General features: G+C 40.9%; 1 protein-coding gene across 1 annotated transcript; it reads left to right on the top strand.

Moving 5' to 3' along the window:
- The first annotated feature begins 4869 nt into the window (after positions 1–4869).
- OPRK1 (opioid receptor kappa 1) lies at positions 4870–24964 on the top strand. The gene is made up of 3 exons (XM_049818715.1): positions 4870–5129; positions 19351–19703; positions 24432–24964. The coding sequence occupies exons 1-3, from the start codon at positions 4870–4872 to the stop codon at positions 24962–24964; spliced, it is 1146 nt and encodes a 381-aa protein (XP_049674672.1).
- Positions 24965–26802: the final 1838 nt, after the last annotated feature.

Below are 26802 nucleotides of genomic sequence, written 5' to 3'. Positions count from 1 at the left end.
CTTGAAAGTCCTACGGTCAGAAACGTTTCAACACCTGCCCGGTACCTCCCTGCAGCTGGCAGTTTGAGGGTGGCTCGTCTCCCCGTACCCTCCCAAGGCCTTTCCCGTGGAAGGTGGATCTGTCTTGGGACAGGCCACAGAGGCTGTCCCCGTGCTCAGGGTTTCATTGGGTTGGTTTCTGAAGGTGACCATGGAGATCTGTACTAGTAATTTATTTTAAAATGTAACGCGAACTTCTGCCATCTACAAGTAAAAAAACCCCAAAGCACAAGTCTTATGCCGAATATTTAGTCTGCTATGACCCAAATATGTGTACAAAAACCGTTTAGGAAGTATTACATATACTTTCCTGCCTCTCTTTTTCCCCTTCCTCTCCCTTGCCTGTCTTTGAAGAGGGTAAAACACATCATTTCCCGAGCGCTGCGTTCACGCAGAGCGCTAACATTTTTGCATGAAGAGAGACAGGAGAACTTTGTTTCCCTGGCAACTGGAGCCACCAGAAAGTGTTTCCAGCACCTCCTCCCTTTATTCACGTTCGCTGTTATTGTAGCCGTTGGTGGGTCAGGTAGTTAAAACAATTATGCACTAAAAAAAGCATCTTGATAGCGTGCTCCACTTAACTCATCTGGCCTTCCTCCCAAAGTCTAGAATAAAAAGTGACCTCTGCAAATGATCCTGTATCAAACGATCCAGTGTTACAATTCACGGCTGAACTTCAAGGTCTGCCCTATCCTGCACATTTAACTTAAACCTAGAAAGTGTCACAGTCTTCTGGGAAACAGTGTCGGCAACCAAGCAGCTTTCGGTCCACACCTGCGTGTGCTGGAGGGATGGAGCTGGGTCTCTGCTGCGGCGGGGTGAGCGGGTGCTGCACAGAGTCGTGCCGGTGATTCAGTGCAGTTCGTTCTTACCTCTGAGTCAGGGCTGAATTAATGTCCCAGCACATTGTTAAGGTTTTGAAGCAGTGTGCTGATGGGGGCAGCCCTTTGCTTTAGCTTCTGGTAATAGACAAGACAATGCTGAAGCCCTTCCCACCTGCTATTGCTAAATATCACGTATTTCCCTCCCCCCATGTTCCTTATTCATTCAAAGAATTTCACTAGGATTGTGAAAGAAAACACTTTACAGATACAAAATCCCCAGTTTATGGTTATCCTTTCCACTTAAATGTAGCAATGTTGTGTAGCTGATCTGTGAATGAGGCAGAGACCCTGGGGAAAACAAAAAAGGTGGTGTAAATGCACAGGTATTGTAGTGCCTAGGTATGGGAGTACTGAATGTGGTATTTTTTTACCTTTGAGGGCTGGAATTCACAACTTAAACAGTGTTTCTGAAATACAGAATTTGATATATAGTTTTGTATTTTTAATGAAAAAAGACCAGGCGGTTTCTGTTGTGTTTCCCAAAGTCCGGTGAGCTGAACGCTGGCTCTGCAGTGTGATACTGAAAAAATCAGGGAGCGTTTGAGCGACAGGTTTGTAATGACAGTGCTGGAGGCAAGTTGCAGCTGAGTGGTGAGACTGTGCTTTTACGCTGCCTTTCTTCCCTAAATCTTTCGTTGCTTTCCCTTGAAAGAACAGGGCCTTTTGTCTAATGCGAGCCCTGGGAGGGGACAGGGACTTCTGGCATCAGTGTGCGGACAGTCTGGGTTAGGTGCCCTGCAAACCCTTTCTTTCTCTTCCCTCGTGACTGCAGGAGACTCCTGTCCTTTTCCACAGGACTATTGGGAACGGCACAGAGGCACTGAGCAGTTACGTGTTGAAGGAGAGGAAGACAGTGATGGAGCGTGGCTCTCCCTCAGCCCTTGGTTTTTCTTTTGATATTATTGCAGGTGTTTCCAGTACCTGCGGTGAGACCAGCTACTGCTGATCATCTGAATATTAAAGTTTTCATCAAGAAAGCAAACATAAGGAAGAAAAATATTATTTTTAACAGTTTATATAAATTTGATTTGACTTTCAGAAGAAAAGGCGTTTCTGTAGCCCAGGTACTTGCTTTTTAATGAATTGCAAAGGCCTACATGGAGCACACACAGAGAGAAAGCACCAGACAACTGGCTCACCCTATAATTTGCAGTGTTGTGGTCAAACTCCACCTCATTCCAGTCCCATGTAACTGCAATGCACACTCCATTAAGGGTCAGTGACTGTAGCTGTGAGCACATCTTTTTTTGTACTAAGATCACTGGAGAGTTTCAGCACAGAATTTAGCTAGAGAAAGAGCAGTGTATTGTCCAACCACTGGTGCTTGAAAAAGCTTTGACTCCGCTATTAATCTTGCTGAGTTTTTTACATCATTTGTGCTTCAGATTTATGCAGAGCAATAATAGAATTTTCTTCCCCATATAGAAGTTTCTGATCCACCTGTAGCAATTGCAGAGTGACAAAATGTTGCTTCTTTCTCCCGCACTTCAGCCTAAGCCTTAGAATCCACTTTAATGATTATTTTGTGGCTGTATATGCTCATATTTAAGGTACTTATCCAAACAAAATGATTGCTCATAAGAGATAAATTATCAATGAATGCTAAAATATTGCTACTTTAAACTCTCCTGTGTATTTTAATTCCAGAATGTGCAGAAGTATGAGGAAGATATTAACAAGTTGAAAATTGCCGAGAAAAACTATTTGTGAAAAGATACAGCAGTAGTAATTCCCTTCAGTACATCTGCAAGAGCCCATGGATTGCAGAGGATAAAAACAGGATTGGGGTACATTTTATGTCAGAATCTCACTTTATCTTCCCCCAAATTATTACTGTCCCAGGTCTGTGTTCCATTCTTAAAATGTATTTGGCTTGGGGGCATTTTTGTCATGTTTGCTGTTTTGCATTTTTATCCATCTTCATTGAGAGTGAAACTTTTAGACAGCTCTGTACAGGTGATAGTGAGTGGGTGCTGATGTTCTGGAGAAAGCAGTGACCGCAGTCAAAGCCATCACCACATTTGCACAAGCCTCTGCTTCTAAGAGAGGGGATTCTGTACCTTTTAAACCTCCTACGTTTGACTCTACAGCTGACATCATTTCTTATCTTGATTATAGGAAAGAAATTCTTTTACAAACAGAAATGGCAGCCTGATCACAGGCACTCAACAAGAGGACCACAAAGTAAAGTTTCAACATAAGGAAAGAATGAAGGAAACCCACAGCCCCTTTCCAGACATCTGATCTTCCCCAAATGCCCAGAGAGGCACAGCTGTCTGCTATTCCCTGCAGAGACCCGCTTTCCTGCTGCAAACTTTGAGATGCAGCCAGCCTGGCTGTTCCCCACCTCTTCCAAGCGAATGGGAACAACTCAGGGTCTTGCCTTACCTCTCCCAATTTGTCATTTAGAGGGACTCCTCGTGGGGCTTTCAAGGTCTGTGTGCAAATTAAGGGGCATCCTGAGCACAGATTGGTGCGTTCCCGACCCCTGCTTGATGGAGCGTATTAGGGATAAGCTCTGAGCAATGCGATTTCTGCATACATCATCTCTCCTTACCTGGCTGTAGCTGGAGCCTAGGGAGCAGAGTTCCAGCAGCGCTACAGGGAATTCTTGGCTTCTCACATGACATGGGACAGCTTGAATAAACTAAGGGCAGTAATTGGGCTGCTTTGTCAGCCAGCTTCTGACTTTCCTCCAAGTCGCAGGTGTAAAGGAACAGGGGCACAGCCACCCAGCGAGAAGTGTTTTGGATGCATAATTGCGGAGCTGAGGCATTAAAGAGCTGATGGACCAGGCAAGGCATCTAAAATGAAAATCCCTGTTTTATTCAGCATCTGCCAGTCTGTAAAACCTGTGGGATTCAAAAAGGCAGAGAGGATCGTTGCTTGAGGCCTGGGAGTGCAGGGGAATGAGGAAAGGCAACTTGGAAAAGCGTATTAAAAATAAGCATTCATTCATTGCAAAACTTATTTCTTGCTTTTCTTTTAATTTATCTGCCTCTCGGTGTTCAGACAGAAGTCATGTGAGCTTCTGAGCTGCAGGGACCGAGACAGCGGAGAACGTGTGCATCAGTGCAGAGTGCTGCTGGAGCCCTGGCAGAGGCAGAGGGAGGCAGAGGGAGCCTGAGAGGGAAAAGGCGAAGTGGTGGGAGCTGGAACAGCAGCAGCGGCTGCTACCACGTTGCAGCTCATGCCCTGGAATCGGCTCAGCTGCCAGCACACCTCTCCGAAGGCGCAGGTGCCTCAGATTCAAAAGTCCTAGAAGGTCGGTGGTACTTCCAGGAGCCAAGCGGAGCTGCTTTATTTATTTTTTTTTTTTCTCTTTTCCTGGAAGAACATCTGTTTGACGACTCCGCTCCTTTTCCTGTACTGCAAGAGGTATTTTGTGTCATTAATGTGTCTCTTCTTTGAAAGCAGGTATGGGATTGGGAAAAAAATAACTCAGGGCAGGATGTCAAAGGAAATGTGCAGAGAGGTGGTGGGCTTCTCTTTCCCCCCTTTTATAGCAGAGCTTAGGCGGTAAGGAGCCCCTGTCATTAGGATACAGTTTGACTTAAAATATGGAGGATGGGAGAGACAGGGTTAAAACGTGGGGGTGGATCTGAGCTGTTTCCCATCTGATTTGTTTCTCTGTGCAATCTCTGAAAGTGGAGGAAAACTTTCCTTGTGCACCTGGAGGAGCAGCACTTACCCATCACATAGCGAGATGTAAAACCTGTGATTATTTAATATGAATGTGGTTTGCTTAAATCTCTGCTTAGCAAATTACAGTTCCCATCGCAGCAGAGCTCCCCTTAACACGTACAAATTTCAGGGGTCTTAATGTCTGGTGGCTGTGATAGCACTTCTGTTTCTTTCCCTCTCTTGCCTCTTTCCAGCGTACTCGCCTCCTGCTGTCTGCACCCTCCTCCCCGTCTCCCTCCTGCCCGTGGGGGCTGTTGCCCCTATGGATGCCCCCGTACAGATTTTCCGGGAGAAGCTGGACTCTACCTGCTCCCCGGGGCCCTGTCGTCCCCCCAGCACCAGCAGCAGCTGGCTCCTGGGCTGGGCGGACTACGACGGCAATGCCACCGGGGCCTTGGGGGACGCCCAGCACAACCACACCAGCATCTCCCCCGCCATCCCCATCATCATCACTGCTGTCTACTCGGTGGTCTTCGTCGTCGGCTTGGTGGGAAACTCTCTGGTCATGTTTGTCATCATAAGGTAAGGGGCTTTGGACTGCCTGTTGGAAGAGGTGCAAACAGCCGTCCCTAAATTTGGCGGGGGCGGGGAGGGGGTAGTTTATGGAAGCTCTCTGGGTGTGCATATATGAGGAGCTGGAAAAAGCAACTGGAATGACCCAAACCTTTTCAGTCACAGTGATTTGCCTGGATGTGCAGTTAGAGACAAAAGGCAGAAGCTGGTTAAAAGTGAGAAATCCTGCAGCCTGCGGGAAAGGCGCTTTGTGCCCCGGAGCTGCGTTCAGCGGGTGCCCTCTAGGGATGAGAGGCTGCTCGCGTCCTGGGGAAAGCTCAAGTGGAAGAAAGAAACTTTTGCAAGGCAGCTTTTTTCCCCCATGAGGAGTCCCGGAGGGATGGCTTATGCGTCTAGTCGTGTGGACACTGATAAATTGCTGCCTTGTCACCTAGTGGCTCGTTTAAGAAGGTGGAAAAAAAAAATAAATGATAAAAATATGTGGAAATGCTTAATGTAAAGCAAGGGATGTTGTTTCTCTGTCTAGTGGTGTTTAACTCCAGTTGTTGGTGTTGGCTTGGAAAAAGCAAAGCAGATGCTGAGAGAGGTCCACTTGTCCTAATGTTTTTCAGGAAACAGGAGAAAGTTGTGTATCTGTGTTAGTTTTTCACTATTGGTGAAATGCACCCATACTACACTTGTACTTACACTCGTGTATTGGTGTGCATTTTAGCTCGCACTATGATTTCTCTCTCTTTTTGTCCTTTCCTTTTGCAAGTTATAAAAATATCTGGACAGTACAGATCGGCAGGGCCATAATGAGCAACCAAGGGGACTGAAATCATGCAACTTTTTGGACTCCTGCTTCACAGTCCATTTGAATCTTGCAAAAAATTCTGGAAAAATACAGTTGTGGAGTATTCATTGCTCAAATTAAATCAGCTTCTACATAGAAAGAAAAAGGGAGGCATTGGAAGGGATCTTGTTAGTGAAATATGCATGGTAAGGGTCAAGCAATTGCAGAATGGTGAAATAACTGGCAGACTTGATACCGGGGGAAGTTAACTAGAGGCGGTGAAGTTGTTGATGAGGTACTTTATGAAAGATGAATTATAACCAGGACAATACTCTTGAAAAATGGAAATAAATCCCCTTTAATAGTCAGTGCAAGAAGTAAAGATGCCTGTGATCAATGTGGAGAAACTGGTTTGCTCCAGCTTTGTGATGCTGTAATTTTTATAGCCCTCCATGCCCATTCAGGGTAGAGATTTCATTTCTTTTTGTATTTATCTTGCAAGAAGAGAGACTCCATACTTGACACACACACAGCTGCAAAGGCAGAGATTTTCTAAGCCATCGGTCACCCACAGTGATAGTTGATTAACTGTCCTGGGCAGTGGAAATAAATTCAAACTTAGCCAGAGCCCTAAAAGTTAGCATATATGGATTATACCGGTGCATATGTATTTCCTTTTTTCTCTCCTTCTCTTGCCCTCCTAAGATTATTTTTGTGAGGGTCTAGCTAGCTATGGAATGCTCTCCTACCAGTTCCTACATTAGCCTTTTGCTTCAGTTTCCTCTTGGTCCATCTCTTGATTACATGATCAAAAAAATAAGTATGACAAAACACCTATTTTTTTTTTTTTTTCTTCCTTTTTTCAGTATCCCCCCCACCTATGTTTTCTCTGTGGCAAATGCTTTAAACACTGCTAGAATCATTAGCTAAAGTGCATGTATACACACACCTACAGTTTCAAACATTTCTTATGATTTTGAAACATTCCAAATGTTCATGCAAGAAGTGTATTTTTTTTCATTTTTGTCCTAACCTTTCATCTCCCTCTCTCTTTCCCTCACATCCATTCTCTGCATGACTGCATCTCAAGATGGGTTTTTCATGACCTGTTGAAAACTGTAGCCTGCAGTGTGTGGAAAGCCAAGGTCTGTGTGAAGTTTGGGAAAGAAGGTGGCAAGGGAGAGGGGGATCATGTCCTCCAGCCATCCCGTGTTGCCTCTCGTCCAGCTGCCACAACTGTAAAGCAAGATGGGGACAGACTGTAGTTCTTCTTTACCCTCCAGCTGAACACAGGGTTTGTGTGAGGCCCCTCATTGCTGTTTCTTATCTCCCTGAATCCCAGATCTGTTCTCCTCCTCCTAACCCCCTCTAGACTAGTGGGCAACGCAGGCCCGGCTCCTCCTCCCTTTGCTCTTTTAAACAACACCTGATATTGTTAGAATAGTTCACTTGGAAGGGACCTACAATGATCATCTAGTCCAACTGCCTGACCACTTCAGGGCCGACACTGGGTCGTCTTTTGGGTGACACACACAAGACCTCTTTTGTTCTGAGACTTCCAGTGAAGCTGCTGAAATGTCAATGCTGTGGTAGATTCAGGAGACTCCAAATAGTCTTGAGATGACTCAGAAACAGGCTCAAATTCAGCCATAAGCTGTAGCGTTAGGCAGGCTTCAGCCTATTCCTTGCTTTAATATGCCAACAGGGGCAGTTTTGCTACTTCTGTACATGGGCTGCTGAAGAAGCTCATGGAGACCAGCTTCTCAGCAGCCTACGTGCACAGTGCTGGGTGTCCAAAATCTCCTTCAGGTGTGGTGGGGTGTGTTTCTGCTGAGAGGCAAAACCCCCTCAGAATTCCCTCAGAGGGAAAAATAACAGGAGAATGGCACTTTGATCACATGTACAAGCTCCCGAGAGAAAAGTAGCTAAGTGTGATACAGCTCCTGTAGATAGATTTTGTGTTGAAGGCTGAGTGGGAATGGTACTTTAGTACGGTGGTGGCAGCATGGCCTGTTAAACCATGTCTCAGGAGACCTGGATTCTTCTCTTGATTTTACTACCAGGCTCAACACTTTGTCCTGGTCAGGCCAGCAGCTGGGCGGGTGGGCTGACAGTGCCCCGCTCACGCCGAGCCGTGGCACGCGGGACGTAACACTCTCCTGTGGCTGCTGCTTCTCCTGGGGAGGGAGTAAGAGAGAAAGAGGGCATCACGTTGCCTCTTGCACTGGTGGGAAATACAGATACTACGTGGGAAGTGCAGTCCACCCCTGACAGAGGAGGAGAGGAGGCGTGAAATGGTTTTGTAGAAACCAGGTGAAGTTGTCTGACCTCACCTGAGTAAAGTTATACAGCTATGTGTGTCTTGGCATGACCAGAATCTATCTCAAACCCAAACCTTTTCTTCTGAGATTAGTTTTACCTCTGAGGTCTTAGAAGACATTTCTGGAGGTGAAATAGTTGGCTGAATTTGACAAGTAAAATTACTTGTCCTTGGAAGCAAAAGGTCTTTTTCCTCTCTTCCTTCTCCCTCCTGACTTTATTTCTCTAAAATTTAATGCTGGCTTTAAAGAAAATGATGCTTTCTTGTGAAAGCTAGAGGGGAAGAAAAGTCTCCTGACTAAAATTACAATTTTAACTATGGATTTCCCCTTATCAGAACCATAAACATACTCTGGTAAAAACTCTGGGAGGTGCTGTCTCTTAGTCACTCCAGATTCACTTTTTTCTATGTATGTGCCTTACTTTCACTGTTCCTGAAGTCATTTACTGAAAGCAGCTGCTATCATCAGGATCCTAAACAGCCAATCCTGTATTTCTTTTAAAATTGTCTTTCAAGCTTCCAATGAACTGAGTAATTTTCTACATTCAAAACCAGTTTTAACAAGAGGCTGTGTCACAGATATGTAGATTGATTCCTAAGGGAAAAGAGAAAGCTTGTATTCCTTTGCTTAGTGTAATGTTGAAGAAAAATTATAACTAGTAATACAGTTTTTTCTTATTGTCATCAAACCGACTGGCATCTTATGTAACAGGAAGAGTTTGTTAAGAAATGCCCTATAAAATTGAGTCCTTTCCAGATTGTTTTTAAATCTCTTCCATCATTCATTCCAAACAAGAATGAAAATATATTAAAAAAAGTATACAAAAATGAAATTGATTCAATGTATTGGTTTAAATCAATAACAGATTTTGATAACATCAGAAGATTACTTGTTAATGTGCTTTAAATTATTGTTCTAATTGTATTAAATTGCATTTGGCAAGAATATTGTTCTGAAATGAAAAATGAAACTCTAGAAGAGTCAGCCTAACTGAATTACCTGTTCCCTACTATTTGCAGTTGGTATGCTTTCATTCTTTTTTATGAAATCAAGGGTTTGGCTGCTAAAAGTAAAGGCCGAGCTGCACTATACTTTGTGAAGTTTATGGCTTTTTACCTTTTTTTACCCGATCAGACATTTGATACCTTACTATTATCAGTACAGAGGTATCAAATGGATTGATAGTAATTCATCACAGGACCTCAAAGAGCATCTGGCCTTACCTCACCGATGGAGGTAATTTTTGTCATTTTTGGTCATTTTTGATCATTACCAACAGCTTTTACAGATGTCACAAAGACCAGGGTAACAGGAAACCCGGAAGAGGACAGGTCTATAAAACGGTATTGCTCGTTTGACAAGCACAGCACATTCAAACAAAATTTGAATGTTCCTAATACTTTTAATACCCTACTAGACAATGACTAGGTGATACCTGGGGTTTATAAGCTGACAAGAAACTCAACATGAGTTTCCAATACGATGCTGTGATAAGAAGAGCTGATACTGAGAAAGCCAAGAGAGCAGAGGAAAGGCTTGGAAGGAATATTTACTAGAGACAGTATTAGAGAGAAGCTATAGCTTATAGTGAGTAATCTGTTTGGCTTCTGACAAGTAGTTTGGTGTCTATCCAGACACTTCTGCTGGGCTAGCAGCCAGGTAGTCATTTACTTCAGAGAAAAGCATAACTGGAATCAGTATCTGGAAGCAAGACGAATTACAGGGAGCCCTTTTGAACTGGCAGAAAGTGAAAACTTACAAGAACTTTCCAGTTTGGCTGCTGGCAAGGCAGAAAGCTTGAGATAGCTTGCCTGTCCTCAGCCAGGAGAGTGGTGGGGAAGCTCATGCTCCTGGACAAAGCACGGGGAGGGAGCACAGCGGGGAGATGGTGTTGGGGAGGGCAGGCTGGCTAAGCCCTTCTGGTGAAGAGCGCAGAGTGAGGAAAGAGTGGGGACCCTCTATTTCATTTTATCTGAGAGAGGATTTTGAATTTGCTGAAAGGGTATTGTGGCAGGAAATTCTTAACTGGGTGATTTGGATGGCCCAAGATGCACTAAGAGCAAGGGAGGATAATCTTTCTGGCTTATCTACTCTCACTGTCTATTCAAACGGTGATTAGTTTGTGCCTTAAGTTAAATTCTCTGAAACAGTTGAGTTCCCAAGGAAAGCTTTGATTTCAGTTACATACATATTGCTTTCTAAAGGAAAAAAAATCCAGAAAAACTTTGATAAACTCTACTTCCAGGAAGTTTATTTCATGTCTCTGTTTTGGTCCTCCCATCTGTAAAAACCAGGTAATTCTTGCCAAGTGTGCACTCTGTGCTCTTCTCCTCAAAGAAGACTTTGTACTTTGTTTACTGTTATTCTCTTTTGTGGAGTCTGAGGCATAAGGAAATGGCAGCGTGAATGTCATTCTGTCTATAGACAGGCGTGAGTGCACAAACTGAATTAGCTGTGGGGAAGGGGTGTATACACATGGAATAAGTATATGGAAGGAAGAGTGTCTGACCGTACTGGTATTCTGCTAAATGTAAAAAGGATATAAATAAAGAATATGTAAAGGTGTGGAGCATTTCCATACTCCTATTGGGAAGTTTGCACGCTAGCGTGTGTATCATTTTTGAAATATTTATTTCTCCTGAAGCCAGAGGGCTCAGCTCTCATTAGATTCACCTTCTAATCCCTAGGAAAGTGAAAATTAATTCTAGGCAGTTTGCTATTTTCAGTTTTGGACATTAGTTACAATGAAAACTCTATCTTCTCTGCCCGAGTATGAGAGCCTAACACAATTTTCTTCAGTGCACGAGTTTCCACTAATACATGGCAAGAAAGTGTAAAGAACCTTTCTGTTTTCTCCATTCCTCATACCAATCCACTTATGCAACACACAGTGCTCTGCCTGACTGTTCCTCTGCTCCAGAATTCAGTACCATTCATCAGTGCATTATGAGTCAATATCGAGGCTTCCCAAACTTAGCTACACTGCACCTGGAAGACAGAGGATTTTATATTTGCTGACTGCAGATATAGCTAAATCAATTTCCCACTGCATTGTAGGTAGTCTAGCCACTGTGGCTACTGTGGGTGACCGGGAGAGGCCTCCTTGAGTAGTGACAGGTGAGAACCTGCATGGCAGGATTAGTTCAGACAAGCTATTCAATGTTCATTTAGTGTTCACGCTCAGAAAAGGTTTTTTTGCCATGATGCTGGCTGACAGACAGTGTTGGGAATTGGCTTGATGAAAAAGGACACGGGTCTATAGAAAAATTGTGCGAGCAGAGTTCTTTGTGAAAGAATGTCAGTTTGAGCAGCAAGACTAGGCCTTGGCCGAAGACTGCTGGCCTTGCTGATATCAGGAGAAAAACAACAGCTGGTCTCGCTGTTATCAGGAGAAAGACAGGGACGGTGTGACCTTGGCATAACTTCACAAGTAACTTTTGAAGAAGTTCTCATGAGAAAGTTACTGAACACGCATAGCTGCCAGCCACAAGTGGGTGTGTTTTAGTAATGAATAAACATTAGCAATGTACCAATCATATTAGGACTAGTAGGCATAATTATCGCAAACTGTATAAATATGAGCTATCCGTGCAAATAAAGTTGAATCACTTGTATCACTCATACTGGGTCGACTTATGTGCATTCCTCCGCCGCTCCAACAAGACAGTATCGGGACTTACTGTTAGACATGTCTTTCACAATGACTGGTTTGTTAAAGTGTGCAGAAGAATATTTTCACCACGGAAGCTACCAGCTGTGCTGTTCAGTGTACTGTGTCTTAAACTTTCCCGCATTTCACTTGAATCATCTCCTTTGGGAATGTGTGTGTTTAGTTGTCCTGTGCTGTGGGCTTCTCTGAGGCAGGTGAGGAAAACAGGAGAATGGGTAGAGTCCAAAGAAAGCCTCTCAGCTGCCTCCTAAGAGGGACTGATGACTTTTCCCTGAGCTGGCTCACTAGTGATATATGTGTTTGTTGCCTTACTTCATAATCCTATACTTGTTATAGAGTGAGGTCCCCTGTCTCCCATTCAACTTTATTACAGGAGTGCTGACCAGAGATTCAGGTCTCCACACATCCAAGTGTGTAGTTGTCCTATAAAACAATCCCAGCAGCGGCAGTTATTATTCATCCCTGTGGCAAAGTGGAGACCAGGTGCCTTGTTTTGAGAACAAGAGGGATACTCACCGCCCAAGACCCCTGCGTCAGATGAGAGATTCCTGAATTCTTTCCTTACTTCTCTCCTGCAGAAACATCTAGAGGAAGCAAACATTCAATAACATTTGGCTGCTTCCAACCGGCTTCTGCATACGTACCTATCTATGGGGATCAGAGCCTCTCCAAAGAATAAGAAGGAAAGTAAGACCCTGCAAAACCTTTTGCTGGAGCAGCTATCCCTGTCCTCTTGAGCAATGAAATTTGTTCTCTTTGCCAGGCAATCTCTGTCCTAATCACTCTCTCTCCCACAAACACATAGGAAACGCTTTGCTCTGCTGCGGGAGCTCATGTCCTTCATGAAAAAAAATCCTTCCAAGAGATAAGAACAATGGGAAAGGTGGATGTTACCAGAGACAGACACTCAGCACTCCCAGGGCAATGTACCTGTGGCAAGTAAGAAGGATTAAAATGGGCTGTGTAACACCCTGGGAACTCCCTGTAGCATGACTGGTCACTGGAAAACATCTGCAGCAGCATAAAGTCTCTCAAGAGACAGAGTCAGCTGCTTGGCAAGGTCTAGATTCATCTTACTTACCAATAGAGGTAAAAAAAATCAGGTACACAGCTAATTGTCTAGGCACTCTAATAATAATATTAGACATACTGGTATTTGGATACAGTACCAATTTTGTAAAATTCTGCATCCTCACTATTTCAGTTTAAGCCACAATAAATCACAGCACCTTGACATTTCTCTGAGCTGCCCTACCAAAATCATGGAAGCAAAAATTTTTCAATATTGTTGTTTCTAACATTAAGCGTGTTTCTTCAAAGAGAGGCTCTTAAACTCACACAAAAATATTAAAAGTCCTTATTATAGAAGGAGGAAAAATAGTTCATTTTTGTTAAGTAGGGTGAATTTTTCTTTATTTTGACCAGGATATATGTAGACTTGAACTTCCCTAATTCAGAAGCTGGTTCTTTAGTTCAGGAAGGAAAACTTCCACATCTAATCTAAATCTGCAAGGTCTTGTTCAGGGTCAGTTTATGGCTAGTTCAGAGAAGTAATGGTAGTGGTAAATTGTAAGGATTTTTTTAATGATACCTTCTGACATTCAGGTAGATTATGCTCCCTGAGGGGAGAATAAAAGACAAGATCATGCTTTTCTCCTTTAAGCTGCTTAAAAACAGGTACCTACAGGTGCTTATTAATAAAGAGAGTTCCACTTCAGGATACTATTTTGTAGGCAATGTACAATTTTTTGCAGGCTCCTAACAATTTTGATGTTAAAGACAGGCAACCTTTAACTGTGTGCAGTAACAATGTTTGCCTTTGTTTAAGGTCCTGTCTACTGCTAAATTCTGGCTGTCATTCAATACGTGATAATAACATATAACCCAATATGAACATGGAAACTGCATTACATTCTTTAAATTACCTTAATCTTAGTTTCATATTGGCATAAGCCTTTTATATTGAAAATCCAAAAGATAGCTGAGCCATCCTTTTGACGTGGTATGTGTTTGGAATAGATCCTCCTGGGTTGTTTTTTTATATATTTTTATTTCCACCCCCTGTTCTGATGCATTATGATATTGAGTGTGCCCTGAATATTATTGCCTTAAGATTTAGAGCTTTCCTGACTAAGCTTTTCAGCTGCTTGATCTCCATGTACTTCATTCAGAGGAACCTAGTGGAACAGAGCCTGCATCCTGCTGATAGGTGTTTTTGCAGTTTGCTTTTAGATGTGATTTAGCTTTCATTTTCATTCACTGACTCAGGTATCTGCCAAAAATAGGTTTGTTATACCTCATTGTATTTCATGCTTTTGTACTTTCACTCTGCTACTAGAGAATGTTGTAGTATATATGTTAGTCTTGCTCCCCTCCCCATCCCTCATTTCATACTGCAGGGAACATTTCAGCCTGTTACAGTTACATGAAAAAAAAATTGACCAGAGCCTCCTTCTCAGCTTTTATTAACTTTACTAATGTTATGGTGTACTTTAGAATCACACTCCTCTCCTCTGCTTGAGATAATAACTTTAAGGGGCTCTACTAGCAGATTTAGTAATGCATTTTGATTTTTTTCTGAAAGCATACCAACTCCTTAATAGCATGCTTCCTTCGTCTGTTACCACAATTTCATGGATAAGCTTAGGCTGGAGGTGTGACTTCTTCCTATTTACTGTCTTAAAAAAATGTGCAAATTAAATTCTACTCCAGAAGGAAAAGTACAGTAATGATGAGTCAACTGAGAAATGGGGGAAATTTTCTAAGGGTCAGTCTCAAAGAACTTTCCACTTTTGGAGTGGACTTAGCCTAAACTCTGATAATTTTGAGAATTTTACTTTTGACACATAAGTAGACAACATTTAAAACTTGCCCCTTAAAAGCTCTCATCATATATCTATCAAAAAAAAAAAATACATCCAAACCAAACCTTTATTGTTCATTTTGACTATTTTTCTGCAGAGTTTCCATATATCTTCCATTTATTTGAATTCTACAAAGGCTTGAGACCTGCTTATAGCTTGAGAAGCAGTCTTAAGTCATCAGAGGTTTTTCTGCCTCTTGAAATTAGATTCTAGCACCTGATTTAAGAGAGGCACCTTTCATTCTCATGTAGGATTAAAAAAGTTGTCACCTTCTTATGAAATCCCAGTATTTAACAAACCATTTTCTAGACACGGGGCTTCCCATGAGCAGTTTATAGAACAATGGTTTACAAATATTTTAATGGTCTTTGAAAGTTATATCTCAAAGACACTAAGAAAATGTTTGTCATTAATTACCAGTATGCCATCTGTGCTGTAGTTATGTCCAGGTTTCCCTTATCTGTTCTGCTAGACTAATTAAAGCAGACAGTAGTATATTTTCCTTAAATGAAATTCAGGTATTTGATCAATAGTTTTAATTTTGCAAAGGAAGACAAGATTCCCTTACTCGATCACTGTTTTGACCTTGTTCAAGTGCAGATTTGGGTGAATGGAGGGTACGGTGGGAAAACCTGAAACCATGTGAAATATTGCCTCCTGTATTTTGGTACAATAGAATGAGTTGTAGAAAAGCAGTTAAATCCCTCATCTTGTGTTTGAGTTAAGACTCTGTCAGGGTCCACTTCAAAGTGTCTGACAGCAACAGCAGTCGCTCCATTACTTTAACTGGCCTTTTGATTAAGCCTGCAAGCACATATCTGCAGAAGCATGTAGGCGTTTAATAATTTTTAGGTGTTTAATTAAAAACATTGAAAGGAGTTTGGATGATTGAGTCAAGATTCTCAAAGCCATTTCTGAATTTTATGAACTACTAAATGAATGTACGATTTAATCTATATTGCCTAACAACTTTCAAGGCCAACATCTCATTTACACAGAGGCCAGTGCTTTTAGGTGGAAGTAATCAAGCAAGCTCTTTACATTACTAGTGTGAGATCAATGAGTTTTAAGGTTGCGTCAGTAAAACATGCTTGGCCTTAGCATTGCTGAGGTGAACCAGTGCACCCTTCATCCCTGAGTTAGGTACGCAGGATCCCTCTGCAGTGCCTGGGAGAACTGGCTGCCTAAATGTAATAAAGTATTTACTGGACCAATATTTATTGGTCTCCCACCTTCTTGTTCAAAGTCTGGCAGAGGAGGGGTCAGGTGCCTATTCTAGCTCAGAGTGCGTCATTCAAGGAGGCATCTGTGGTCTGGGGTAGATTTGGGCGAGGCCAACTAGTCATGGGACTGACAGGCTGGTGAGCTGTAGGGAAGCACGAGATGCACACCAGGTAAGGTTATCAAAGCTGGGATTGTCACGTGTGCATGTGCGCCTGAAATGAGCCAAATCTTTCACAGAGCTTTATGGGACGAATGGCACACTGGGGATTTTTCTTTTTCCCATTACATTGTCACTCCCGATATTCAGCTTTGATTTGGTTACATTGAAAGTTGTCTAAATGCCGATGCTGGGATGACTCTGTATTTCTTACTACCTCTGAATGCCAAGACATCCTTCCTGTTGGACCAATAGTAGTGAGAAAAAAGCAATTTTCTTACATGTGCATGTGTTGCATAGTCCAAAAAATCAAAATTGCTCACTTTACATGTATAACATAAGCAGTACATACACAGAGAACATGCTTTATCTTGCAGCTTCAAAAATTTGAATTTTGAAGTGACCTAAAAAACTAGTTGTATTTTACAGAGGGTCTTTCCTATTCTGCCACTGGAAAGCTGTGGGACAAGGGAAAGGTGTACTGGGAAAATATGGTGTATATGGTCACAGTCTCACACACAGAAAGCTATTGAATTAAAGTTGCAAGGAACAGGAAATGCCAGAAGATATAAAAACTTTCAGATGTTTGAATTTTCAAGGCTAATAAAATTCTCTCAGTTATTTTTTACTACTTTTCTGATTTTCTTTAAGGAAAAAAATCAAACTAATTCTTTTATATGTGAAACAAACTTTCCCTGTCCAAACCCTTGGGGAAGTTTTTAATGATCTACAGAAGTAATGATTCAGAAGAACTATTAGTTACTTCACTTCTGCTTATCACAGGTCATTGCATTTCATTTAACTCTTCCTGTATTGAGTCTAGTAACTTGTATTTGAGTAAAGCACACCCTTTGCAAAGCAGCAGACATTGATTTGGAGACATCAAAAGATGGAAAAATTACTCCTTTCTTGCGTAATTTGTTCCCAATAATAATCACCTTAGCTATTAGGAAAGATCTGTCATTGTTTCTAAGCTGAGTTTGTCTGGCTTTGACTTTTATGTATTTGTCCTTGTTATGCTTTTCTTTCTAGTCTGAAAGAGCTCTTCAGTACCTGCTATTTTCTCCCTGTGGAGGTCTTCAGACACTGTAATCAAGTCACCTCTCAGTGTTCTTTTTGATAAACTAAATGTGTTGAGCTCTTTAAGTTACTCACAGTAAGAATTTTCTCCAGTCCTTTCACTCATTTTTGTGGCGTTTTTAATGCATACTTTCCAACTTTTCTTAGTCTTTTTTTTGCAATGTGAACAAGACAACAATTCCAAATATCATCGGTGATGTCTGTAGAAGTAAAATCACCTTTTGACTACTCTTTTTCAGACATTTAATGGAAATCAGCCCATTTTAGCTCAGATTTGCAATCTGAGTGTTTAGTGAGTTTTTGTTCAGTCTTACAGCTGAGATGCACTCGGAGCTGCTTGTTTTTTACCGGAAGGAAAGTTCCTAATCTGTTAATGTGTCTTATATTTGTTTCTTCTAGATTTATACTCTCATATTTGTGTTTGAACAGTGCCTTACGGGCTATAACGTGACCTGCTGGGAGGGCCTGTTAAGGAGATTGATCTGGGGGGGGGCGGGGGCAGAAGCCCAGTTTTGACTGGTAGATGCCTCCTTGCTCTTGGAGAAGCCCAAACCAGGGCAGAGGGAGTCTGGACTATGGGGGTCACACCAGCAGTGTGGAGCTTTTGTTGCTGCTTCCTTTTGGCTGTCTTTTCTCAGAGATTTCTAATGCTCCACTGGCTATGGCTTTGTTCAAGGTGCGAGCCTGGGTATGGTATCTGAGTGAGAGGGGTTTACTTTCTTTTCCCTTGCAGTTCTCTTTTCTATGCTTTGAACCAGCATTGGGTTTCATTTTCTCAGTAAGTCATAATTAGAGTGTTTTAGAAAAAACGATGCTATTTTTAACATTTCCTGTTGGTCATGAAATGACTTTTTTGCCCATATTTTAATTAATAGCTAATTTACACATTGGGCACATTTTGTCAACACTGCTTAAATTTTTGTAGTGTTATTTTTTATTTTACACATCAAAGCTTTAAAGGCAAAGAGACACGTTGCCCTACATGTTCATTAGCTGAACTGTTTGAATCTTATATTTCCACTGTAAATTATTAATGAAATATAGCAAAATCTAGCTAGGTGTGCTTCTATGTGTGTTATATGTGCACACTTTAGTTTGGGCACACGTTCAAAATAGGGCGCTGAAACAGTTTTGAGAAAGAAAATCTGTTATTGAATCTGATAATATGTTAACACCAATGACGAAAAGTAACTAGTTGGGGGGAAGCATTTCAGAAAGGACAGCTAGGTATATCCCTATGTTGACAGGCTCTCCTTTCTCCTTTGTGTCCACAGCAGGGCTGGAAGCAGTCCTCCACACCCCGGGGCACAGGCTGCTCCCCCAGATAGTCATCGGGGCAGAACAAAACAGGGTGCTGTCTCAAAAAAACAGATCCTATTCTGTGTAGGCTGAGGTTCTTATCAGCTGGAGAAAAACAAGTGCTTTATTTTGATGAAATTAAAGGATGCAGAAAAAATAATGCTATGATCATTTCTTCCCACTGTGGTTTCCTACTTAAACAATAGTCATCTTTTACATTAGCAGTCACAAAATAGAGGGCTGGGAAAAACTGATGATAAGAAAGGAGGAGAAATTGGAAATGAAGGAGCAAAGAAGGGAAATGACTAAAACTTGTGTAAGCTGGTGCCATTGTAGTGAATTCAAGGAAGAGCAACTATCCTATAAGAGGCAATCTGGCCTGGCAGACATAACAGTTATCATGGATTCTCACCTGAGAATGGGATAACTGTTCCTTCCACAAAACAAACCCAAAAATCTCGTAATCACTGACAGTTAGCTGTAAGAAAAGGAAACATAAACCATTTTGATCAGTTGCAAATGTAACAGTGATATTTTCTCGTAGAAGTATTTGAGAAGATAGAATTGAAACAGGCATGTTTCATTAGGTTAAATGTATTCATATACCTGTTTTTGCCTGTGGTGAAATAGTTCTAACTGCTAGTGCAAGTGCTGAGAGAGTGAGTCAAATGTGTTTACTTTTCTCTCAAGGGTCTTGCATTTGTGTGCACTTCTGTCATAAATCAGAAATGACTGAAAAACCCCCCAATTATGGCAAAGCCTGACTGATAAACTGTTTCATATCTGAATGTGCGTAATCATATTTTGAAATGCTAAAGCCTTACTGGTTTTGCTCTTCAGGTACACAAAGATGAAGACAGCAACAAACATCTACATTTTCAATCTGGCTATGGCAGATGCGCTAGTTACCACAACCATGCCTTTCCAAAGCACTGAGTACCTGATGAACTCTTGGCCCTTTGGTGATGTGCTGTGTAAAATAGTTATTTCCATTGACTATTATAACATGTTTACCAGCATATTCACACTGACCATGATGAGCGTTGATAGATACATTGCTGTGTGTCACCCTGTGAAGGCTCTGGACTTCCGTACGCCTCTCAAGGCAAAGATAATCAACATCTGTATCTGGCTACTGTCCTCATCTGTTGGTATATCTGCAATAGTTCTTGGAGGTACCAAAGTCAGGGAAGGTGAGTGTGAGCATTCAAAATTGAGTCTCTTTGTTTCTCAGATGACATAAAATGTAACTTGGAATATTGACTAAACCCTACTGATTCCTTTTTTAGTAATCCGTGCGTGCTCAGCATGTTCATCCATGTTCCTTGGTTCAAAAATTATGCCTAAATTTCTGACATTTTGAAATATATTGTGGAACATTACAGTATGACATATTAATCAGATAGCTTTGCCAACTAAAAGAACAAAATGCACTTTGAAGCATTGGCCATGTTAGAATGAGGCCATCAAAAACTAGTAGCAGACACCAGTGTAAAATAATCAGGAATTTGCTCACAATGGACAGACCAAAGATCAATTTAGGATGAAACTTGAAATGTGGGCTTAAGGTGGTTTTTTGTAGCTGTTGTGAGAGTAATTCTGCTGAATTTCCAAAAGCAGAAACTAGGTTGCTTGCCATTAGTATTAATATTAAAACTATCATTAGTATTAAGACTTGGGAGCTTATTATCAGCAGCCATTTCACAGAACTTGAAGGTGTGGTGAAGAAAAGAAAATAGTCAGTAGCTGGAGAAAGAAACTGAATCTAAATTCTATGAAAATGACAGTATCTCAGATTCCTGTTTAGAAGGGATAGGGATGTACATGCAGACTTGGAAAGGCTGAAAATAAGGATCAGCAGAGTAACTGGGAATGCAGACCATGGCAGGGAAGCAACTATAAGAACATGAAGTCGATGAGATCTATATGGAGACCACCTGTAGGCTCTGCTTGAAATTTATAATCTGTGAAGGACTGCAGATTTAGCCCTTATGACTAGTGATGCATTACCAAAACTGCCCTGCTATGGAGTTAATCTTATTTTGAAATCCTCCTTGAGAAGGAAAGGGGAGAAGCATTCTCACACACATATAGTTCAGACCCACAAGCATGACTGTGGTGCAAGAACACCTCAGTGTCTTCAAAAGGCTGGAGGCCTCTAATGATGCCCTTGTGTTGGGTGGGCCATCTGTTATGGATGGCTCGATAAAGTACAAGACATACATATTTATCTGGTGGTAGTCTTGTCTGAGATGTAAACAGTCTTTGGAAGAATGATAACTAAGTTCCTTGAATTAACAACCTTTTCTCTTAGAAAGGCTTCACTCCTCCCAAGAGAAATGGTAAACATTACATAAGGACCCTGTTTTATCTGGCAGAGACAATAAACACTGTGTATTAAACTGTTTGGCATAGATCAAAACAAACAAAACATTTCAGTAACAGGTGCTCAAGGGCTGATTGGTCTGGCTGAAGATGTATAGATTTTGTTCTTGCTGTTGGGGTTCTGGTGGGTAGGTGACGGAGAGTCCTCTGGAAACTCCTCTTTCAGCCCTTTGGGAGATCCAGTGACCTGGTCTGCAGTGCTGTAACTCTTCTCCCCAGTAAAGTTTTGACAGGCCCTGTAAAACAATGTCTAGCTCAGGAAACATACACTTCCAGGCATTCTTCTTCATTTGGGAAGAGTGATTGTTTCACTATGTATGAGATCTTGAAGGCCATGGGACATTGCCTCAGTCAGGTGTTTTGTTGGAGCATGCTTAACTAGCAGAATATTACTTTCATTCCCTGTAAGCATCACATTTAGATCAAGCGGCTGCTCTGAGGCCAGCAATGATTAAATGCCTTTTCCGCGCCACGTGGCAGACAGCCTTTTTTTTTTTTCTCCTGGAACAGAGGCTAGTAATACATGACTCAGCTGGGCCAAACGAAGTTGGAAATTATTGGCAAATGCCTGTCAGCCCCTACTGTTCAGCCCTGCTTGTCTGATCTAAGGTGTCTCTTGAGCATTTACTGCCAATTATCTTGTCTGGTGTGTTCATGAATTGTGCTGATAAATGCTGAAGGGGAAAAGCAAGGGTCCTCCCTTTTCCTGACAGCTGGAGCTCAGGACTGAAACTTTGTGTTACGTTGGTCAAAATAGTTGTTGTTTATATGCTACAGGGCCTCTGTTGGATTCAGATTTAAAGAACAACTGAACATCAAATGGGAAGTGATCATATTTAAAGTTCCCACCCCATGCCCAGTCAGTCCCTTTTGTTCTCACACTACAGAATTGCTCCCAGTCGTGTCCTTCTGGATACATGTTCCCTGCGGAATAAATTTTATGTCTGTGTAAATATTCCCTCTCTGGCCTTAGTGGAGTCTTTATTGCTGAAGAATTTTTCACTAAAAAAAAAAAAAAAAAATTAGAGGTACTATCAGTATTCCCAGTAATAGCATGAAGACTCCAGTTGAGTACACAGGAGTATGGATGCCTGAAGGTGACATAATTAATAATATATCTAACAGAAACATATTTCCTATGTCAAGATGAAGATTTATCCTAAGTGGTAGCTTATCAAACACATTTTAAAATTTATTTACACTAAAATACCATCTAGAATGCAATATTTTTCCTTAAATATATCAATGTATTTGGAATATTTGGCTTTCAGAGTGGAAAAGGTAAGTGTGAAATCTTAGGTACTCGGTTTGTGATGCTGTACTTAGTTCTGCATCTTTTCAAGCAACAAGAATAAAATATAAATTGGATTTTATTTTCTTCCAAAGTTTCTGAAATTTATTATGATATTGTGCATTATGACAAGGTTCTTTGTTGATTGTTTGCCAGTTGTAAACTGGGAAAATGTAAATGGGTTTGATACAATTCATAGCACTATCTATATATCAAGGGAAACACGTGAATATTAATGAATTTAAAATAAGATTTTCCATAGAAAGTAAACTGTAATGAGATGTAAGACAATCATTAAATTTGTTTTTGATAATTTGGAATTCTAAAATACCACTGCCAACTACAAATTATATTAAAATGTAGCAAGCATGACCTAATTATTTTGATAAATATATAAAATTACGTCAGCAGATCTGAAGAGGCAGTTTCCTTTGGGATGGAGTTTCAGTGAGTAGCTGGATGTGGTCCAGAGCAATCACCCCCGGTCACACTCCACTTCTATCCAGAACTGCACATCAGGATGCAGCTTTACTAGTCTAGGGATTATAGCTGCATCCTGATTTTATTGCTGCTGTTAGGCCATGATCTACTACAAATAACAGTAATAATCAATGTGAAAACTGCTTTGAAGGTGGTTGTTGACATTTCTAGAACAAAATTAAGTAAAAGCAACTACACTTATGGAAACCTAGATGACAAAGGATTTAGAAAAGTTGACTGACTGTCAAGACCCTAAGTCATACTTGTGCTGCTAGCTTAGCATCCTCCATCAGGCTTGAAAAATAGGTCTCTTCACTTTTCAGCTTTCAGAATCATCCATTAGCTGTTATGTTGTTTAAAATAAAACCTCAAAATATTTAGCTTTGGTTTCAACTTTTTTATTTGAATGTTTTAGTATTCAATATCACCCAGTAACAACTTTCTGATATTTAATCGTGGAAATGTCTGTTTGATGCCATAATGATAACTTCCCCCCTAGCTGTTTTTCAAAACAAATTCTCTGCAATATCATCTTGATTTGTGAAGCATTTCAATAGCAGGGAAATGTGGCTTGATGGAATTTTTCTGACTAGTTCTGCTAGAGACACATATGAAAAAGTGATGTGCAAGAGTATATTGAATCATTCCCCTCTTAGGTCTGATTCAATAAAAGTCAATACATAATAACTTGTAAAGGAATGACAAATTCAGTTGTGAAAATGAAAAAAGTCCAAGCATAATGCAGTGCTCAAGAGGATAAAATCTAAGCTACAATTCAGAGTGAAAAATCCCTGTGTTACCTTGACTTGTCTTCAGTAGAGTTTAACTGCTGATAGTAGTTGTAAATTTATCCTTTCTCTTGCCTTGCCATTTATCTTGCTTCTTGGTTTTCCATATGGTTTATATGCTGGAAGGCTCCAGCGAGGTCAGCAAATGAAACCTCAAATATTTCATTCTCTAGCAGCCACCTGTCACGTGGAGTATTTCTGGGACATAAAATCAAGTGACAGCCTGTGACTCTGAATCCTGACATGGGCAATCGGAAGGGGAGTGGGCTGGTGTCAGTGGGCCAGATCCTGCAGTCTCTGCACAGGCTGAATTTTCGATGACGTGTTCTGTAAAAAAAGCAGCTTCCATTTGACTCTGCGCACATAAATATTTTATTTGCTTCTATTAAACTGAAAAGAAGCTGTTGCCAGGAAATAAGTTTTTTTCTGAATGCAAGAACTTATGTGTATTCCGTTTGCACTGAAGAAGGCATGTGGGAAAAGATTATTACACAATTATCATCTATTGGCAAAATCTTCCTACGATCAAAACCTCATTCGGTTCCCACCATTCATGATACCAAAAATCTGTCTCTGCCCACAGACAAAAGCATATGTAGTTTGATAATAATGATGAGATTTTACTCTATTGAACAGGGTACTCATTCTGGCTTTAAATCTCAGTGAGATTCAAATGGATATGTCTTTAAAAATTTTTGGTTTTGTACTCTGCATTTTTTAGATCCTCCCATGGGAAACAAATTTTATACAATGTTATGCATTTTAAAAAGCCCCTATCTCTTTAAGTAGTTTCTAGAGACAGCTACATAAAACCAGTTTCAGTGGTAATTGAAAGCCTTCCTTGGAGTGATTTAATGATAACTCCATTTGTTAGTATCACATTACATGATAATCACTTTTCCTAGCTTATGCTATGATAATTACATTGTTTAGAATATCTAATAAAGCAATTTTCTTCTTGCTTCTTTCATTCCTAGATACTGCTAGCACTGAATGCTCCTTGCAGTTTCCAGACAGAGACTACGTGTGGTGGGACATCTTCATGAAAATCTGTGTCTTCGTCTTTGCATTTGTTATCCCAGTTCTCATTATAATTGTTTGCTATACTCTGATGATCCTGCGCCTTAAAAGCGTACGGCTTCTCTCAGGGTCTCGAGAAAAAGATCGAAACCTGCGCCGCATCACCAGGTTGGTTCTTGTGGTTGTGGCAGTTTTTGTTATCTGTTGGACTCCTATTCACATCTTTGTGCTGGTTGAAGCGTTAGGGGATGTGTCCCACAGTACTGCTGCTATATCCAGCTATTACTTCTGTATTGCTTTGGGTTACACCAACAGCAGCCTCAATCCAATCCTTTATGCTTTTTTGGATGAAAACTTCAAGAGATGTTTCAAGGACTTCTGCTTCCCCTTTAAGATGAGGGTGGACAGGCAGAGCACCAGCAGAGTCAGAAACACCGTGCAAGACCCGGCTTATATTGGGGAAGCAGATGGGACAAACAAACCCGTATGACTAGTCGTGGAAATGTCGTCTTACTGTCCTCAAGGGAGAGAAGAGTCCAACGACCTAGGACTGACGCAGATTACCACTGCGGTTTGAACTAGACTTACCTACACTAGATGTTTCTGGAATATTCCAGAAATTCTAGTAGTTCGAACTAAAGCAAGCTTATTATCAACAAGCAAGAACCTCCTGAAAATAAGCTCAAATTAAAAGTACCTGGCTGATGGTCAGGTTTTGGCACCATGTCTGCTGTACACCTGCAGCTACTAATACGCACTTTTGGGGAGCCAGGAGATAGTGTTGTACCAGCTGACTCTGGATAAGGAAAGTTCTGAGTTTTCCCTTTACAATATGTAAGGTTATATTAAGAAACATTTGGTCGTAACCCTGAGTTATGCCAGAAACTTCTGCCCCAGCAGTGACTGCTTCTGAACGATGTAGTTTGACAACTTGATTTGTCATACTTTTACAGTGAAGAATGTTGTTTAGGTTTCTGGAGAATAATGCCAGAGCTATAATCAATATTGTCCTCAACTAATATATCTGTAACATTTGTCTGTGCTGTGGAAAACCAATTTAAGCATGATCTGCCTACACACCAAAGTGATTTTATTGTGTCTATGTATGGTAAAGCATTTTGGCATTTAAAAATATTGGGATTTAAGGAGAATTGTTAGGATATTTTTAGCACGTGTTTAATCACCTATGTGTAATGTTTTCTATGTGTGATTTTCCAAGATGATTGTATATTTATTTATTGTGAATAATGTAATATACATTTCCAGAGTGTGTTTTGAACAAAAGGCTAGAAAACTTCAAACACTTCACTTGTTAGAAAACTGACGAAAAACAGTACCATATTCATTACATGGGGGGAGATAATTGCATTCCATTTTCAGTAAAGGGGACAAATGGACATACTTAAAAATAGTGCTGTATTTATTTTCCTGAACAATTTGTAAACAGACTAAAATAAATATTTGATGAATTAGAAACTAGTGCATTAGCACATGGACTAACTGGATTGATACAGAGGAAATTAAGATTAAATATACTGGATGCTTTAATGGCACTTGATTGGAAAATTTCCCATTTTATTGATGATGATACGTTTTCTTTAATACAGTCCTATGAATTCAGTAAATTTCTCTGTTTTCCTGTGAAGATGGAGATGCTGAGGCACAGCTACATAAGTTACCAGCTTGCTGAAGGTAAATTTATGGTAAAACTGAGCCTAACTTTCAGTCTGTAGTCTTTTGTCTTCCTAATTGTTATATATTACTGCTTCCACTTCTGCTATTGCTGAAGTTTGGAGGAATGCTCTCATTATCTTCACTGGGAACAGATCTGGTCACCAGACATCTTCCTGGTAACTTTGTTCTTTGTACAAAATCGCGACTAAGGTGGGTGCCTTCATTGCATGGCAAATTTTTTTCAGAAACACAGTCTGGTTTGGTCCTACTGGATCAAAAATCCTTTGTGCACACCAGTATAAATAATGAGATTTGCTCTTGTAGCTGGCAGTACAGTTCCTCTGGAAATGCTGTAGAGATTCAGCCCTCTGCATAAGTTCCACATCCTTTCTTGTTAATATGGTCATGTATGTCAAATATTTTTGATATCAGGTTGATAAATGCAGTGCTCCTACACTCATCTTGCAGCACCAAACCAATCCTGAACAGTCAGAGGTGTTCACAGCCTTTCAGTGGCTCTGCTATGTGCAGCAGAGCTGTGAGATTCAGGCCATGGAGTCTGGTACTTGAGAACTAGCTGCTCTAATGCAATTATCTTTGTTAATAAAAATATTCAAGATAATCACTTCTGCACAAGTCTAGCACTTTTTGATT

The sequence above is a fragment of the Accipiter gentilis genome, chromosome 2 (genome assembly GCF_929443795.1).
Source record: "Accipiter gentilis chromosome 2, bAccGen1.1, whole genome shotgun sequence".
Taxonomy (NCBI): Eukaryota; Metazoa; Chordata; class Aves; order Accipitriformes; family Accipitridae; genus Astur; species Astur gentilis.
The sequence above is the reverse complement of the archived record's forward strand: the minus strand, read 5'-3'. Positions and strand labels throughout refer to the sequence as shown.